Source organism: Amphiura filiformis, chromosome 1, assembly GCF_039555335.1.
Source record: "Amphiura filiformis chromosome 1, Afil_fr2py, whole genome shotgun sequence".
NCBI classification, from domain to species: domain Eukaryota; kingdom Metazoa; phylum Echinodermata; class Ophiuroidea; order Amphilepidida; family Amphiuridae; genus Amphiura; species Amphiura filiformis.
In genome coordinates this window covers 73,575,267-73,590,575 of record NC_092628.1, presented here as the reverse complement: position 1 = coordinate 73,590,575, position 15,309 = coordinate 73,575,267, and the positions used below count along the sequence as shown (strand labels likewise).

Here is a 15,309-nt window from a genome sequence, read left to right as displayed (position 1 = left end):
AATCGAGAAAACTAAACACGCTACAAATGACTTTTCTAATATTCTGAACACTTTTATTGCTTTTTCAGCGTACTTAAACACCAAGCATGATACGTTTTGTCCTATTCCCACAATTCCTTTACAACATTTCTTATTCTTCTTCATTACTTACTACAGAGGGAATTCCACTTCCACCATCTGGTCTCCGAGCCACTGAAGTCACCGACAACGCCATCACATTTGCTTGGGAAGCGGGAAGCCCTGACACTGTCTACTATCTCGTGCAGTACATGAACACTGGCACACAAAAAGCAGATGCTGTGGAGGTCTATGATACCCAATTCACTTTGGATAACCTTGAAAGAGGAAGCGAATATGTGATAAGAGTGTTTGGGTTGAATAGCCAAGGAGCTGGTAGCCCTAGTGATATAATTACAGTGCGAGCAGGGGATATCGTTATTCCACCAACTCAACAACCAACTCAACCACCAACTCAACCACCAACTCAACCACCTTCTCGAAGTAAGTAAACAAGTCAATCGGTTTATAAGCCAGAAGACCGTTTTCACATTATATTTATAGAGACCATTCCTAGTATCATGGGCACTTTCCTGGCGTTGATGGGGTGAGCATCGTTGTTACATCAATATCACGTCTTATAAAATAACGAAGGCGAGGTCAAAAAGGTAGTGTGAGATTATAAGTAAACGAAAGTGAGGTCAAATTGGCGTGATAGCGATGTTTACCCCATCAACGCCAGGAAATTGGCAATTATACGAATGGTATATTATGTCCAAAAATGTTCTCGATACTGAAATGCTGAAAATGTTTAATTGTGCTAGTGTGCGATGCGTAATTCTTCTTTCCCCTGCAAGTAGGTTATATAATATATTGTTGAATATACATACGCAAGATGTAATAACCGATAGGCCTACCCCCAACACCATCACAAAACCAAAAATTCTACTTATTATAGATATTACAAGGGGTTTCAATGTTTTGTATACAGTACCTGCTGCACCATACAGCCTGCAAGTGCAACCACTATCGGACACGACCGTATCTCTTCAGTGGCTACCAGGGGACAACAGCGTAGTTGACCGTTACTACATTCGTTGGAGCAACGTAAACGACCCAGCAGATGAGGGGTATGGGTACTCACCAATTACCAGCTATGAAGTAGCCGATCTGAAACAAGGAGCAACGTATGCTTTCAATGTAGCGGCAGAGAATAGAGATGGAAACAGCGCATACAGTGAAACGGCTCAGATTACTCTTGAAACTTCAACTGGTAAGAAATCGTATTTTACTTTAAGGGCCAGAACGGGGAAACAAAGACACATGGGGGTATGGACAGCAACATGAGTGAAAAAACATGAATTTTTCTTAAATGTTTCAATGATGCTTTCTCTCACTGCAGGACCAGAGCCACCACCCGCACCAACAACACCAGAGGTTATCGAGGCAACCTCTGATTCAATCACCATCGCATGGGAAGCCGGAAGTACGGACCAAGTATACTATTACACTGTAGAAGCCGTTAACACACAGACTGGGGACCCCCTTTACTTTGATCTTCAAGAAACTGAGTATACAATCTCCAACTTAGATCCTGACTCAGAGTACGCAATTAAAGTGTATCCGTACAATCAGGCCGGACGAGGACAGGCTAGTCAGACCCAATATGTTAGGACAAACGCAATAGGTAGGTATTGATGTCAACATAAACAAATACCTCATCATGTTTTAAGACTCTTTATAGTTAATAATTTTAAGATACCAAGGTATATTATGTAGCTAAGGCTTCAATACAAAGTAGCGGTCAGTTGAAAGCATAACAGTGCCATAACCGTATAAAGGACGAGTTCAGTGGTGACCGTTTAATTTCAGATAACCATGTGTGTACCCTTCATCGTGGAGATACATGGACGATTGACCAGTATCTAGTGTTATTGTTGCTATAAATCCATCTACCTTATTAACCGCTTTCATTTATATACATATTTGATGTAACTTTCTTTATATTTAATTAGCGGTATACTATTTAGTAATACTGGTCAGGTGATGGGAAAGTGAAAATTGTCAACATATCCGATTGAAAATTGCCAAAAACGTGCCCCCTCGATTAGGCTTGGCTTGGCCCCAACCACGCCAACTTTTCTAAATATCTTTTGAATTAACTTAAGTACCTTCTGTTACGCTTTAGATACCTTAAGGCATTACCGTAAAGATTAGCCTAATGGCGCATTATGGGCTTCCCCAACAAACCTGGAATTGTAGGCACAAAGTAAAACTGCCCTGACGTACAATTTCCACCAGCAAATAAGGGCACGGTCCCGTAATTCTTGGTGGGATTTTCAGAGGAGGGAGCTCTATATTTGTACGTGAAATTTACCACAAGATAAAGGAGCCGATTGGCGCCATTAGGTGAATCTTTACATTAAGTAAATAAATTTTGCTTATGAGCAATATAACATAGATACAAACGTTAACACCGTTCTTCCATAGATGCGGGACCACCGCCCACTCCATCCCGGCCAGAGTTCCGGGAAGTAACATCTACATCAGTCACCCTCAATTGGACTCCCGATAGTACTGTTGGTGATGTTGCTTACTATATAGTCAAATATCAACGACCTGACACTGGTGAGAATTTCAGTGATATTGTGTACACTAATGAATGGACCGTGGTGGGACTGGAACCAGATACATATTACACGTTTGAGGTCACTTCTGTAAACCAGTACGGAAGTAGCCAAGCCAGCGAGCAAGCACCTGTGGTTACTCTAGGAATACCAGGTATGTGTTTTCGCTTTCGCTTGTTTTACCAATGACTGAGTTTAATACACTTTATACATGAATTATAATACGAACTGAATTACATGCAATGCATTCTCTTGAGTGACAATAATGTACCCTCTATGACAGGGATTATCTATCTTTTCGAAGCAGAATGCGATTAATTGTGTGTGCTGTGTAATCTGTATCTGCAAAATTGCTGCAGCAGTAGTAACAACCATAAGATTTCGCAAACGATCTGTTACATTTTTTTGTATTTGTCTACTACAGCAGCAATGGCGGCGCCATGATTTTTTTTTTTTTTTGGGGGAGGGGATGGGGAGAAGTGAATTTCAGGGGGGCAAAATCAACAAATTTTGCACAAAATTGCCGCAAAAATTGGACAATTTCGCAATTTGGGGTTTATACTGGGGGTGGCAACAGGGGGTGGGGAAGAGTTCTGACTGGGGCCCCCATGCCCCCCGTGGTGCCGCCACTGAACATCAGTCAACTTTCAATCGTTAAACCATTCATTTTCGTGCTCACAATATTTTTCAATATAAGATGATAAGATAAGTACAACATGATAATAATAGTGATCATGGTGATAGTATATCAAATAGTATATAATAGTCAATGAAATAGTGCATTCAGTAAATTTAGTTTAGTCTTTGTAGGAGTACCTGATGTGCGGCTCCAAAGCCTATAGCATAATATATATATAGTATGTTGTACAGTACTCCTTGAATCGACTGCACAGGTAATGCGGTATTTTGTTTTGATATTATAACAAGAATTGTGAATGTTGTACCATTTGATAACAAACCAGGATTTGTCTTGATATATGACCCTAAATAGGGAACTTAACACAATTATTTGTTTCATGTGTTGTTGTAACATATTTAACATTTTTATCGTTCACCATTTGTTTCAATCAAATTATAAAACCACTTATCTTAGAGATATTATGTCATGTATGCCTTGCGTATACTTTCACCATTGGGACACGAACCTTAAGTTGGGTTTTTCATTTGTAGTCACAACAACGTCGGGAACAACGTCAGCCCCAGACGGCCTACCACCATCTCCATCTGGCCTAGAATTCACCGAGGTAACAGCCGACTCCGTCACACTGAATTGGGATAAAATCGACGGCGTTGAATATTTTGTAGTCCAGTATGGACGTACCGATACCCCAGGGACTGTTAGTGAGGACTACTCATATTCCAACGAATACACCGTAGTTGGTCTTGAACCTGAGACCAATTATAACTTTGCGGTTGTGGCTGTGAATCAACAGACGGCTAGCTATCCTAGCGAAAAGATATCTGTGGTAACTTTGGGAATAGCAGGTTAGTTGGTGGTTGGTGTTTCGTGTGCTTGCCCGGCTAGCTCGTGTGACTTGTGACAACCATGCAGAATCAGTGGTCAAATCACCATGCTGTCCTGTCAACCCTGTAGTATTTCCTGAAATAAAAACCTGCTACTATGTGTGCAAAGTATCTGTCCTGATAGCTGTTCCAGTTTCGAATAATGGTCTAATTTTAAGCACCTGACTGCTGATAGTAATGCACGTGAACGAGTAACTTTTGTGACCTGATGGTATTGCTCTTATCAACAACAAAATGTCTTCTTAGTTACGTTGTGTGATATTACCTGCCATGTACGGCTTAACTTCACAACCCTTTGCTGTGTACCTTGCAAATCACTATGACGTAATACTAAACCTCCTATTTTATTACAGGCATCTTAACGGCTTACGATAAAAACATCAGAATATCTGCTGATTTTTTTCATATTGATATCTTCATAGAACCGTTTGTGTAATAACACTACAGGTTTGAACAAGGTTGAATTGCTGCTTTCCGGCCTTTTGTACTATTCTATCAGTGATGTGTCAAATCGTCCTTCAGAATTGTTCATTAACTGACGCAGCGTCTATTAACCAACAGTATATCAAATTAGTTGAATAAGACGTCATCATTACCAGACCAGAGAAATAGGGGTCTACAGCCCAGATGTGCGAATATCTATTAGTACCCAGGCTAACATCCGAAGACATCATTAGAGCAGAGCTTCCAACCTTATTGCAGACCACTGAAAACACTGTCTTAAATGACGTTAAATGATTAACCTTTAATATTCCTAAATAGTGCTGCGATCCGACCTTTCGGGCTTGCGAACCCAAATGGTTTGAACTTGCGCTCCCAAATGGGGTTGAGCACATTACAACCAGCTAATTGCATTTACACAATAAGCGCACTTGTGAACCCTTTGTGAACTTGTGTACCCCTGTATTAGATCTAGTGAAAGCATAACATACTTAATTGACATAATTGAAAGCATAACAGTGCCATAACCGTATAAAGGACGAGTTCAGTGATGACCGTTTAATTTCAGATAACCAAGTGTGTACCATTCTTCGTGGAGGTGCATGAACGATTGACGAGCATCTGATGTTATTGTTCCTATAAATCCATATACCTTATTAACCGTTTTCATTTTATATAGTAAAAAGTTATGTCTTTTTGTTTGTGGTACATATTTAGTAACTTTTTCCTTACTAGGCCCAACGACATCTGCGCCAGGTCCACCAGGTCCACCAGCTGCACCTACCAACTTAGTTTTCCATAATGTAAGCGCCAATTCTGTTACCATCACATGGGATGGTTCCGGTGATGTTTCCTATTATTTGGCCAGCTATGAACGTCCTGACACTGGGGAAGTCGTCCATGAATATTTATATGACAATGAATGGACCGTAGATGGTCTTGAACCTGATACCTATTACACATTTGAGGTTTCAGCTATAAATGAACATGGGACTAGTTATCCTAGCCAAAAGACACCAGTGGTAACGCTAGGAGTAGCAGGTTAGTCGTAATTCCCCCCATATGATGTGTCACAAACTATTCAACCCAAAGTAGCCATTATAGCTCAAGGTACATTTATTTCCCCAACTTGTTGTTGCACTTGTTAGCCCCTAGCACAAAAATTTATTGGTGGTTCCATGCAAATCAGTGACAAAAATGCAGAAAATCTAGGCATAGTAAAGAGTTTGTACACATTTTAGTCGTTTGTTTCCTTAATAGGCCCAACGACATCTGTGCCAGGTCCACCAGGTCCACCAGCTGCACCTACCAACTTAGTTTCCCGCAATGTAGGCGCCAATTCTGTTACCATCACATGGGATGGCGCTGGTGATGTTGCCTATTATTTGGCCAGCTATGAACGTCCTGACACTGGGGAAGTCGTCCATGAATATTTATATGACAATGAATGGACCGTAGATGGTCTTGAACCTGATACCTATTACACATTTGAGGTTTCAGCTATAAATGAATATGGGACTAGTTATCCTAGCCAAAAGACACCAGTGGTAACGCTGGGAGTAGCAGGTTAGTTGAAATACACAACCCATTCAACCCAAAGTAGCCATTGTAGCCTATGAAAAATTTATTTTTATAATTACACTTATTACTGCTGTTGTTAGCTCCTAGCCACGCCCGGCAGTCGTCAATTGTAATCATTATCACAGCAAAGAAAACTTATTGGTGGTTCCATGCAAATCAGTGAAAAAATAGCAGAAAAACTAGGCAAAAGTAAAGAGTATGTACACATTTTAGTAATTTGTTTCCTTAATAGGCCCAACGACATCGGCACCAGGTCCACTAACGACATCTGCACCCGGTCCACCAGCTGCACCTACCAACTTAGTTTCCCGCACTGTAGGCGCCAATTCTGTTACCATCACATGGGATGGCTCCGGTGATGTTTCCTATTATTTGGCCAGCTATGAACGTCCTGACACTGGAGAAGTCGTCCATGAATATTTATATACCAATGAATGGACCGTAGATGGTCTTGAACCTGATACCTATTATACATTTGAGGTTTCAGCAATAAATGAACATGGGACTAGTTATCCTAGCCAAAAGACACCAGTGGTAACGCTGGGAGTAACAGGTTAGTTGAAATACACCCGTATGATGTGTCACAAGCCATTCAACCCCAAGTAGCCATTGTAGCCTAAGGAAAATTAATTTTCATAACTAATTATTGCTGTTGTTAGCTGTTGTTAGCTTCTAGCCACGCCCGACAGTCGTCAATTGTAATCATTATCACAGGAAAGAAAACTTATTGGTGCAAATCAGTGAAAATAATAGCAGAAAAACTAGGCAAAAGTAAAGATTATGTACACATTTTAGTAATTTGTTTCAATAATAGGCCCAACGACATCGGCACCAGGTCCACTAACGACATCTGCACCCGGTCCACCAGCTGCACCTACCAACTTAGTTTTCCATAATGTAAGCGCCAATTCTGTTACCATCACATGGGATGGCTCCGGTGATGTTTCCTATTACTTGGCCAGCTATGAACGTCCTGACACTGGGGAAGTCGTCCATGAATATTTATATGACAATGAATGGACCGTAGATGGTCTTGAACCTGATACATATTACACATTTGAGGTTTCAGCTATAAATGAACATGGGACTAGTTATCCTAGCCAAAAGACACCTGTGGTAACGCTGGGAGTAGCAGGTTAGTCGAAATGCCTCCGTATGATGTGTCACAACCCTTTCAACCCAAAGTAACATTTATTTTCTAAAACACTTATCATTGCTGTTGTTAGTCCCTAGCCACATCCGGCAGTCGTTAGTTGTAATCATTTCCACATATATGTTAGCTTATGTTTATGATGTTTAAAATTATAGTCAGCGCACATACAAACGAGCAAGAGATGGTACCACTGGAAAAACATGTTACACGTAATGCTGCCTACTTCTGTTGCAATGCATTTTGTCATGATAATCATCTCAATAGTGCAGTCTCAAGATCAAAACCTCACAGATGATAGTTACGTTTTTATCTGATTTAAGCTTTATACTGTTTTCACCAATAGCGATTTATGGGTTTTTTGGTGTGAATATTATATTTACCTGTTTGTGGTGCAACTTTTGAGTAATTTATTTCCTTAGACACAACGACATCTGCACCAGCAGGTCCGCCAGAAACACCTTCTCGTCTAGATTCCCGCGAGGTAACCGCCAATTCTGTTACCCTCACATGGGATAGATCAGATGATGTTGCATATTATGTTATCAAGTATGAACGTCCTGACACTGGGGAGATCTTCACTGACGTAGCATATGCCAATGAATGGAGCGCAGTTGGTCTTGAGCCAGAGACCTATTATTCATTTGAGGTTTCAGCTGTGAATGAATATGGCACTAGTCATCCTAGCCATAGGATACCAGCGGTAACGCTGGGAGTACCAGGTTAGTTGGAATGTGCTACAAATACATGAACCAACCCTTTGTAACAAAAGCAGCTAGTTAACACTCTGCCCAAATTTGCTGTTCCTACTTGAAATATCAAGATGTGATAATTTACCTCGTGTATTAACCTACACTCTTGACGTGTGCTCCACATTAAGAGCGTTTTTGCGGTGTTCCTCATCTAACATAATAATGTTTGTGGTCTAAGTTGCTTCATATTGACCCACAGGCAAGACTTAATAAGCTGCCGCTGCTGAAGATGTTTCGTATGTGACTATATAGTTATTTATATAACCACGGACACCGTGGTGACGCAACAAAGCTACAACAACTTCCTTTAGACAATCCAAAGCTTTTATAATATTAGTCATTTGAACAAGGTCTAAGCAAATTCTTGCCGTAATCAGGCTTGGTGATCTTCAATTATCCATCGATGGTACGGTTTAAAATTGTTTGGAAATCAAAGTTTTGAGTAAATTTTCTCTTCAGGTCCAACGACTTCTGCACCAGTGCAACAACCACCAGCAACACCATCTGGGTTACGGTTTCCACAAGTTGCCGCCGACTCCGTTACATTAACGTGGGATAGTGACGATAGTGTTGCGTATTATGTAGTCCAATATGAACGGCCAGACACTGGAGACGTTTTTAGGGATTTTGCGTACGATAATGAATGGACTATCGTTGGTCTTGACCCCGATACCTATTACGAGTTTGCGGTTTCGGGTGTAAATGAGTTTGGCAGTAGTAATCCCAGTGAAAAAACTTCAGTGCATACATTGGGTGTACCAGGTTAGTGTGTAGTCCTGATCCGTACGCAAAGGCTGAAGTCGGCATGCTTTACTTTGCACTTGACAGATCTCTGTTGCGCTTAAACAAGAAATAACCAAAAGCTAAGTGAGTAGGGGTGTGTGGGGGTGTGTGTGTGAGAGAGAGAGGGCGAATTTGAACGCTGTAGCTTATAGAGGTGGAGGGTGTCACTGACATTAATACTGTTGTGTTGGAATTGCCAAAATTTCGTTTTGTTACCTGCAAGCTACGTTCGTGTATTGCATCAAGGCATCGATGTTAATGCCATCTTTTACACATCGTTTGGAAAGTGCAATAAATCTTGGCCTTTGTGACCGCTGACGTTCGATTACGTCTGGTTGGTTAATAAGTAGTGCATAAAACAACCAAACCCAAGAAGAACCGACTTTGGTGTACTAAAATACCTGTATGCATCGAATGTGTAGAGTTGTTATCAGTCAACTGCATCTTCAAGATATCTCCTCTAAACACCACCTTTGCTGCATTCTGACTAATGGATTTGGCTACAAGTTATACATTTAGTTCAGACAGCGAAGAAGCTTTGGATATATATATTTGGTATTGGAATCCATATACAGCGGAATGAGATAATAAAATGGAATATCTCGCACCAATCACAATGGAACGTACGGTGTAAATGAGGGGCAATGGATTTTCGTTTGTAATGCATTTATAAGCTATCACAAAAGCAAGCATACTTACAACTGTGCTGTGTATTTTACTTTATTGCAATAATAATAAATAGCAATTTACTTTGTGAACTACAAAAAGGATATTGTTTGCCGTTTTTTTTTAAATATCTTGACCCCAATACTATAATTGCATTACTCATGTTTACGGGTATTACTTAAAGATCCAAGTTGCATACATGGAGAAGTAAACCTATTTATTGGATATAAGTATGATTTAATCCATTCATAGAGTTATGCAATTATCGTATTAGGGTGACGATTATTGCTTTTAACATGTTTAATAAAATTGGTGTATATAATATTAGCATAATCTTGATTGAAAGTGGCGTGTTCTTTTTACATTTTGCTTTTCTTGCACAAACAACGTAGCTTAGCATACTTTGGTTACACTGGGCAATTAACTTGCATATTGTTTCTTGCTTCCTGCAGGACCCCGGAAGTGCTCACTATGCACCAAAGAATCCTCTGCGCTCATTATTTTATTTTAGTTGAGACGCCTGCATTATCAGCTGTTCTTCTTTAGCCTGGCATAACTTAATCCTATGATTTTGTCTTCAGAGTTAGATTGAATTGGATGCTTTAAATGCAAACTACATTTTGAATACATTATGTAGGATTATGATTTCTCGTGTTGATAAAATTGTTTAATTTTTGATGCTAACGTTCCGAATGAATTGTTTTCAGTGAAGGGTGTTATTTGTAGATTATTCATTATGTTTAATTCAATATCTTGATATACGACAGACACTCCAGAAAGACTAGAAACGCCTTCAGTCATCGCATCAACTGGTGATAGTGTAACTCTGCGATGGGATCCCAGTACCGCCAGCTATCTCGATTACTATGTCTTAGAACACTGGGAAGCTGCTGACTTTCAGGGTACTTACAAGCGCGAAGAATTACGTAATCTGGTGGACACAACATATATTCTGAGTGGACTTCAGCCTGATACAGATTATGGATTTAGAGTGTCAGCGGTAAATATCTTTGGAAGTGGAGAGCCTAGTTATCCAGCTCGTGCAAGGACTGGAAGTGGCACAGGTACATAATTGATGCAATTTGACTGCAATTTAGTGCAATGCATGTAAAATTTTGTTTACTTATTAACACTTGGTTTTACATTGTGTTTCAATTGACTTTTTGTACGCGACGCCACTTTGAAAGACAAAGTACAATAATTCACTAGCAATGTGCACTCAAAGAGAAGGTCTGGACTTTCTCAGGTTAATTAATCGTCATCTTTCGTGCGACAGTACGGAGAGATGGCTAATGCTATGTACATGATATAAGTCCAATCAGGTCCTGCTTACGTTCGAATAAGATGATAATTATTTTTACTAAGATTAAAATCATGGCTCTTATTTAATTGTTTGTCTTTAATGTATTATATGTCGTAATCTTTCAGATATTGGTACCGAGGAACCACCAACACAAGAACCATCTGGTACAGAACCAGGGATTACTGAAGAACCAGGGGTCACTGACGAACCAGGGGTCACTGATGGACCAGGGGTTACTGATGGACCAGGGGTTACTGATGGACCAGGGGTTACTGGCGCACCAATTGATGTCAAAGGTAAAACAGAAACATACTTTGTAACATCATACTCTCTTTCTCACAGTACATATCTACACTGAGTGTCCTTTGTCATTGTCATAGAACATAGCCTGCAAGTGGTTCAGCCGAAAGCTGTGTATTTAAGACAAAATAAGGCATTTTACATGAAAGACTGACCAGTTTTGATCAGACTTGAAATGCTTTTAAAACAGTAAAATGAAAAGCTTTACGTTTATACGTTAGTGATGCATCTGAACAATCATGTACAGTGAATTTGGCCTTTTAAGATCTCAATTCAGGATTCCAGGATTCAAACCATAGGTTTCTGTATACATAGCTAGTCTTAACAGCAATGGTGATGATCAGTTTGGTGGGATCAGATAATTTTGTAGGACTTCCTTTCAATCTTATATCTTCTTCATAATACTTGTCTCTCCTAAAGATAAGACTATTTCTATTTTGTTCATAGGTCCAGAGGAAGCACCAAGTGGAGTAGATATCGAAAGCGTATGTCCAGATACGGTAGTAGTGTCCTGGCAAGCTCTTGACACAAACGACACCATCACTGGGTACAACGTCTACTATTTCACAAATGAATTTGATGTACAAAATATCTCAGTTGGTGCTAATAAGCAGTATGCTGTAGTCAAAGGTCTTCAAGGCGGCGAGACATACACCTTCACTGTGAGTGGTATTAGTAACACAGGAGAAGGACCAGAATCGCAAGGAATCGTCTTAGAAACCGAAGTAACAGGTAGGCTCGATTTAGAGCATATTTCAAATACTATGTAAACATATTTTCAAACAATAGTATTACATTATTTTAGCGCTTCCTTAGTAACACGAAAAACGAAGAAATATAGGCTCATACTTCATTTGTATGAAAGACACCACTACTGATATTTATGTTTTACGAGTCAAACGATTATTAATTTGAGACGGCATTGATCAAGGAAGAAGATGTTTACCTCTATAATTCAAGACCGAATTAAAAAGACTAGTTTGCGTTTGACGTCCTGTCAACCAGGCCAAAAATGTCGTCAGACGCAAACCAGTCTTTTTAATTCGGTCTTTGATAATAGGTCAATTATTGTGTGCTCTGTTCTAACTCATCACCAGCCAGTTATAAATCATGATAATTCTGAGTAGTACAAAGTATGTTTTTAACACACACTGTACAATTGTGTATATTCACGCCCCTTGTGTTCAGGTTATTTGTTAACAATTACCACAGTTTTTGAAATGGTGCTGATGAGATACTAGACAAAATATTTATCACAGCCCTGTTATTAAAGCTCTGATTTACGTTATGAATATTATTAGTTATTGCAATTATTGCTCAAACAGTATTATACGATCACCTTCATGTTATAGAGCCAGATGTTCTATTGCAAGATATCGAAGCCGAATTTATCGCCTCTAACGAAACAAATGAGATCATTCTGACTTGGCGCTACGGAGATGTCCAGATCTTCTACAACGAAGCTGGCGGCGATGTATATAACGATACAGTCGGTCAGATCAGCGGAGCTACCTTTGCTACCTATGTGATACCAGATGTCATTGTGGGAACAACTTACAATATAGAGATTAGGTCTGGATCAAGTTCATATATCATCACTGTTCAAACATTCGAAGGTAAGACTATGATTTTTTTTACAGAATTGGATTTGAACTATGGATTTAAGCTACAAATCGTCTCTGTTCGGGAAAAACCTAATGAAATTTCAAAGGTCAAACGCAATACCTCATAATGTAAAAAATGGACAACTTAAATAAACCTCGTGTATCGATTTTGTCATTTTGCGTTAGAAAACGGTTTTGGTAATTTGGTCCTTTACAGACACTTATGTATAGCATATAGTCAAAAAGAGAATGAGGTATTGCTTTGACCTTTAGAATAACATAATGAGGTTTTCAAGCGTTTTTTTGACTTTATAAACATGCTAAAGTGACCCGATCGGTACCTAATGTTGAACCCCCAGGCTTTTTGAATATTTGGTTGCAAACTTATGAATCTTTTATATATGTCAATTTTCCTATGTTGGTCATTGTTTTTTTCTCCTTACTTTCTGTCTGTACTGTATCTCAGTTTCATTATTGCCGACTTTAGCCTGATTGGGTCACAAATAACCAAATTGTTTACAATAAGCTTTTACCAAGATGCAAGCTCTATACTGTGCCCTAATAAGAAGTCCTTACAAGATGACAAGTGGATTGGTGTTCTTGAGAACTGGTTTGGTTCAATCATCGTGATTTAGTTATATGAATGCTATTATGTTTGATATTGTTTAAGTCTCTTGGAATAGTCGTTTTATTTTTTTGATTGATGACACATACGTGACAAATATATTGATAAAGTCTTTCCGTATGTGTTATCCATACACAGTGGACCTCACTTTCTTTTCTGCTCGCTCTTTAACACTGTAGGTTCGACAAAATGTGTATCTTAATATGCAAATTTGAAATTAATTTCTTTATTCCAGAATATATCACTGAAATCATGGAACCAGAAGGTATTAATTAATGTGTATCATCCCCATCAGTGTTCTAGTCTTGGTGTTTTTATTTTGTTTCAGTTTAGTAATCATGTTTTTTTTCCATATCGATGTTGAAGATAGTTCTGATAAATTACAGCTATTGTGTGAATGATTTTTGTGCATGATATTTTACCACGATCGCGTCAAACTCATGACATTTATAAATTCATACTTCGTAAATCTGTATGTTGTTGCTGTCGTGTTGTTGTTTTGGTCGTCGTCGTTGTTTGTAATAGGGAGTTTTCGATTTCCACGACGGATGGTTCTGCGACGGTAAAACACCAAACGTTGTCGTCGACTTTGTAATGCGTCGTCGTCTAAATTCTACAACACACAAAAAGTCTGACAACCGTCGCAACGCGTTGTGGCGACGACGACAACTTTTGGTGTTTTACTGTCGCACAACCATCCGTCGTGAAAATCGAAAATTTCCTTGTTATTATAGCCTAGAATTTGTTATTTTTTGGTACTGTATCAAAGGAGTATTTCATGATCCTAGCATCATCTTTTTATGACGTCTTTCAGTAAATATCCACGAAAAAAACTTATTCCCAAAATTTCAGTTGATTCCGATTTCGCGTTTGCGAGTTACGCATGATTATGTGTATTACACTACTCCATAGGCCACTGTTGTAATTTCGTCCTGGTACACCAGAACGTAATTCAAATTTGACGATATTTTTGCCCAACAATTTAATCTGCAAGAAATGTTTTGTACATAAACATTATGTAGCCAGAGGCTTCCAGTTGTATAAAAATCTCAACTTTGTATGAGAAAAGTGGGAGAATGAGGTTGTGGATCACGAAATGCTCCTTAAGTGTCATTACCGTCTGATATTCAAGAATATTATGTTTCATTTTTCTTATTTATATATAAAACATGTATGTTTATTTCAGAGGTGATTACAACAGCACAGCCAACAGAAGGTACTGCCCATTGTTGTTTCCTTTTTGTTCACCGATTTGTTTTATGTCTTGGAAAATTATAAATGAAGATTAAAATGTTAGAGCTGTGAAATTCAAGTAAAAACCTCCATATTATTTACAATGTATTTAAAAGTAAAAAGTTATTGTAATGAAAATTTACATTATATTTAATCTTACGAGTAATTCGATACAATTTATAACAATTCAGCCACTTTTCGTCCATGCCTATAGCATCTTGAGAAATATAACACAACGATATTTTTCTTACAGAAATATTCATGACAAGTACAGCAACTGAAGTTTACACAGGTAGAATTATATAAAATTTAAAAATTTAATATATATGAAAATGGAATGACAATCATCATGATCATCAACATTCGGCATCAACATCTATATGTCTTATCATGGTTTTATTTTGAGTTTTGTAATGTGGAATCAATTCCTCATCATGTTCATGGTCAGTCTTCATATGTTTAGTTTTAGCATTGATTTGTTTCTAAATACCACTTTTCCATTACATGGTTTTCACTCTCAAAATCACACAGACAAATAACCCAGATTCTTTTGGAAATTTGTTGTAACTCTACTTTTCATCAACAGGTCATCAATATATCATCATCTTTATTATTGTCGTCATGTTATCATTAATGCATATCTGAACTTTCTGAAGTCTTTGTTAAAGTCTTCTCCCGATGGAGGGGACGAGCCTTGATAATTGTGGTATGATCAACTAAAAT

The 15,309-nt window shown here is 38.6% G+C and overlaps 1 protein-coding gene across 1 annotated transcript in view; it reads left to right on the top strand.

The window, feature by feature from the left end:
• LOC140152991 (tenascin-X-like) overlaps positions 1-15,309 on the top strand; it is a 124,850-nt gene that overhangs the window by 89,558 nt on the left and 19,983 nt on the right. Inside the window, exons 18-35 of the mRNA XM_072175564.1 lie at positions 157-501; positions 989-1,270; positions 1,400-1,684; positions 2,488-2,778; positions 3,795-4,109; positions 5,325-5,630; positions 5,850-6,155; positions 6,403-6,723; positions 6,985-7,305; positions 7,743-8,042; positions 8,532-8,834; positions 10,289-10,585; positions 10,950-11,120; positions 11,572-11,856; positions 12,477-12,740; positions 13,589-13,618; positions 14,540-14,569; positions 14,840-14,878. Coding sequence (XP_072031665.1) covers positions 157-501; positions 989-1,270; positions 1,400-1,684; positions 2,488-2,778; positions 3,795-4,109; positions 5,325-5,630; positions 5,850-6,155; positions 6,403-6,723; positions 6,985-7,305; positions 7,743-8,042; positions 8,532-8,834; positions 10,289-10,585; positions 10,950-11,120; positions 11,572-11,856; positions 12,477-12,740; positions 13,589-13,618; positions 14,540-14,569; positions 14,840-14,878 — 4,491 coding nt within the window. The remainder of the gene's footprint in view (positions 1-156; positions 502-988; positions 1,271-1,399; positions 1,685-2,487; positions 2,779-3,794; positions 4,110-5,324; positions 5,631-5,849; positions 6,156-6,402; positions 6,724-6,984; positions 7,306-7,742; positions 8,043-8,531; positions 8,835-10,288; positions 10,586-10,949; positions 11,121-11,571; positions 11,857-12,476; positions 12,741-13,588; positions 13,619-14,539; positions 14,570-14,839; positions 14,879-15,309) is intronic.